The sequence below is a fragment of the Fonticula alba genome (genome assembly GCF_000388065.1).
Source record: "Fonticula alba strain ATCC 38817 unplaced genomic scaffold supercont2.9, whole genome shotgun sequence".
NCBI classification, from domain to species: Eukaryota; order Rotosphaerida; family Fonticulaceae; genus Fonticula; species Fonticula alba.
The window spans coordinates 909671-910304 of NW_009242979.1; the positions used below are offsets into that span (position 1 = coordinate 909671).

Here is a 634-nt window from a genome sequence, read left to right on the forward strand (position 1 = left end):
TCAGCGAGGCGGCCAGGTCATGCTCAACGAAGGAGGCCTCGGCCGTCTTCTTGATGACCTGCCACCGGTTCTTGATACGCTGGATGGGGAAGATGGTGGATCCCATGCGATCGGAGACCGAGCGCCAGTGGATGTCCATCTCGTCTTCGAAGGCCAGATCCTGAAGGCTGTGTGGGTGCGAGCGAGCGCGAAGGGTGGGGGGGGGGGAGGGCGGCAAGGTCAGCACCATAAGCCAGAAAGGGAAGGGCTTGAGAACAGTAGGTATGTATGTGTGTGTGTGTGATGGGGGGCCGAAGAGAATCCCCGGGAGGGCGAAAAGGACACGTACATGCGGATCATCTTCATGTCGTACTCGAGCATGTCGGTATCCAGATGGTAGTAGACAAAGCTGCGACACTGGTGGGCATCGCGCGTCCCGACCCAGTTGGCAATGATGTCCCAGTTGAGATTGAGATCCACCTGGGCCAGATCCCGGACACCGTGACGCATATCGGCGATAGCCAGCAGGATTTGCCGGAGCCGGCGAATCTCATCGTCATTCCAGAAGTCTGCAAGGGCGCGAGGGTGGGGAGAAGGGCATGCAGGGGAAGGATCGGTCAATACGGGCGGCGGGTGGCGGGCGGTGGGTGGCGGG

General features: G+C 60.7%; 1 protein-coding gene across 1 annotated transcript in view; it reads right to left on the reverse strand.

Annotated features, from left to right (window-relative positions):
* The window catches only part of H696_05273 (hypothetical protein), a gene marked incomplete at its 3' end in the record, with an annotated part of 4383 nt that overhangs the window by 572 nt on the left and 3177 nt on the right, over nucleotides 1-634 (reverse strand). The window contains exons 4-5 of the mRNA XM_009499136.1: nucleotides 329-548; nucleotides 29-167 (exon numbers count right to left, since the gene is read on the reverse strand). Of these exons, the coding sequence (XP_009497411.1) occupies nucleotides 29-167; nucleotides 329-548 (359 nt within the window). The remainder of the gene's footprint in view (nucleotides 1-28; nucleotides 168-328; nucleotides 549-634) is intronic.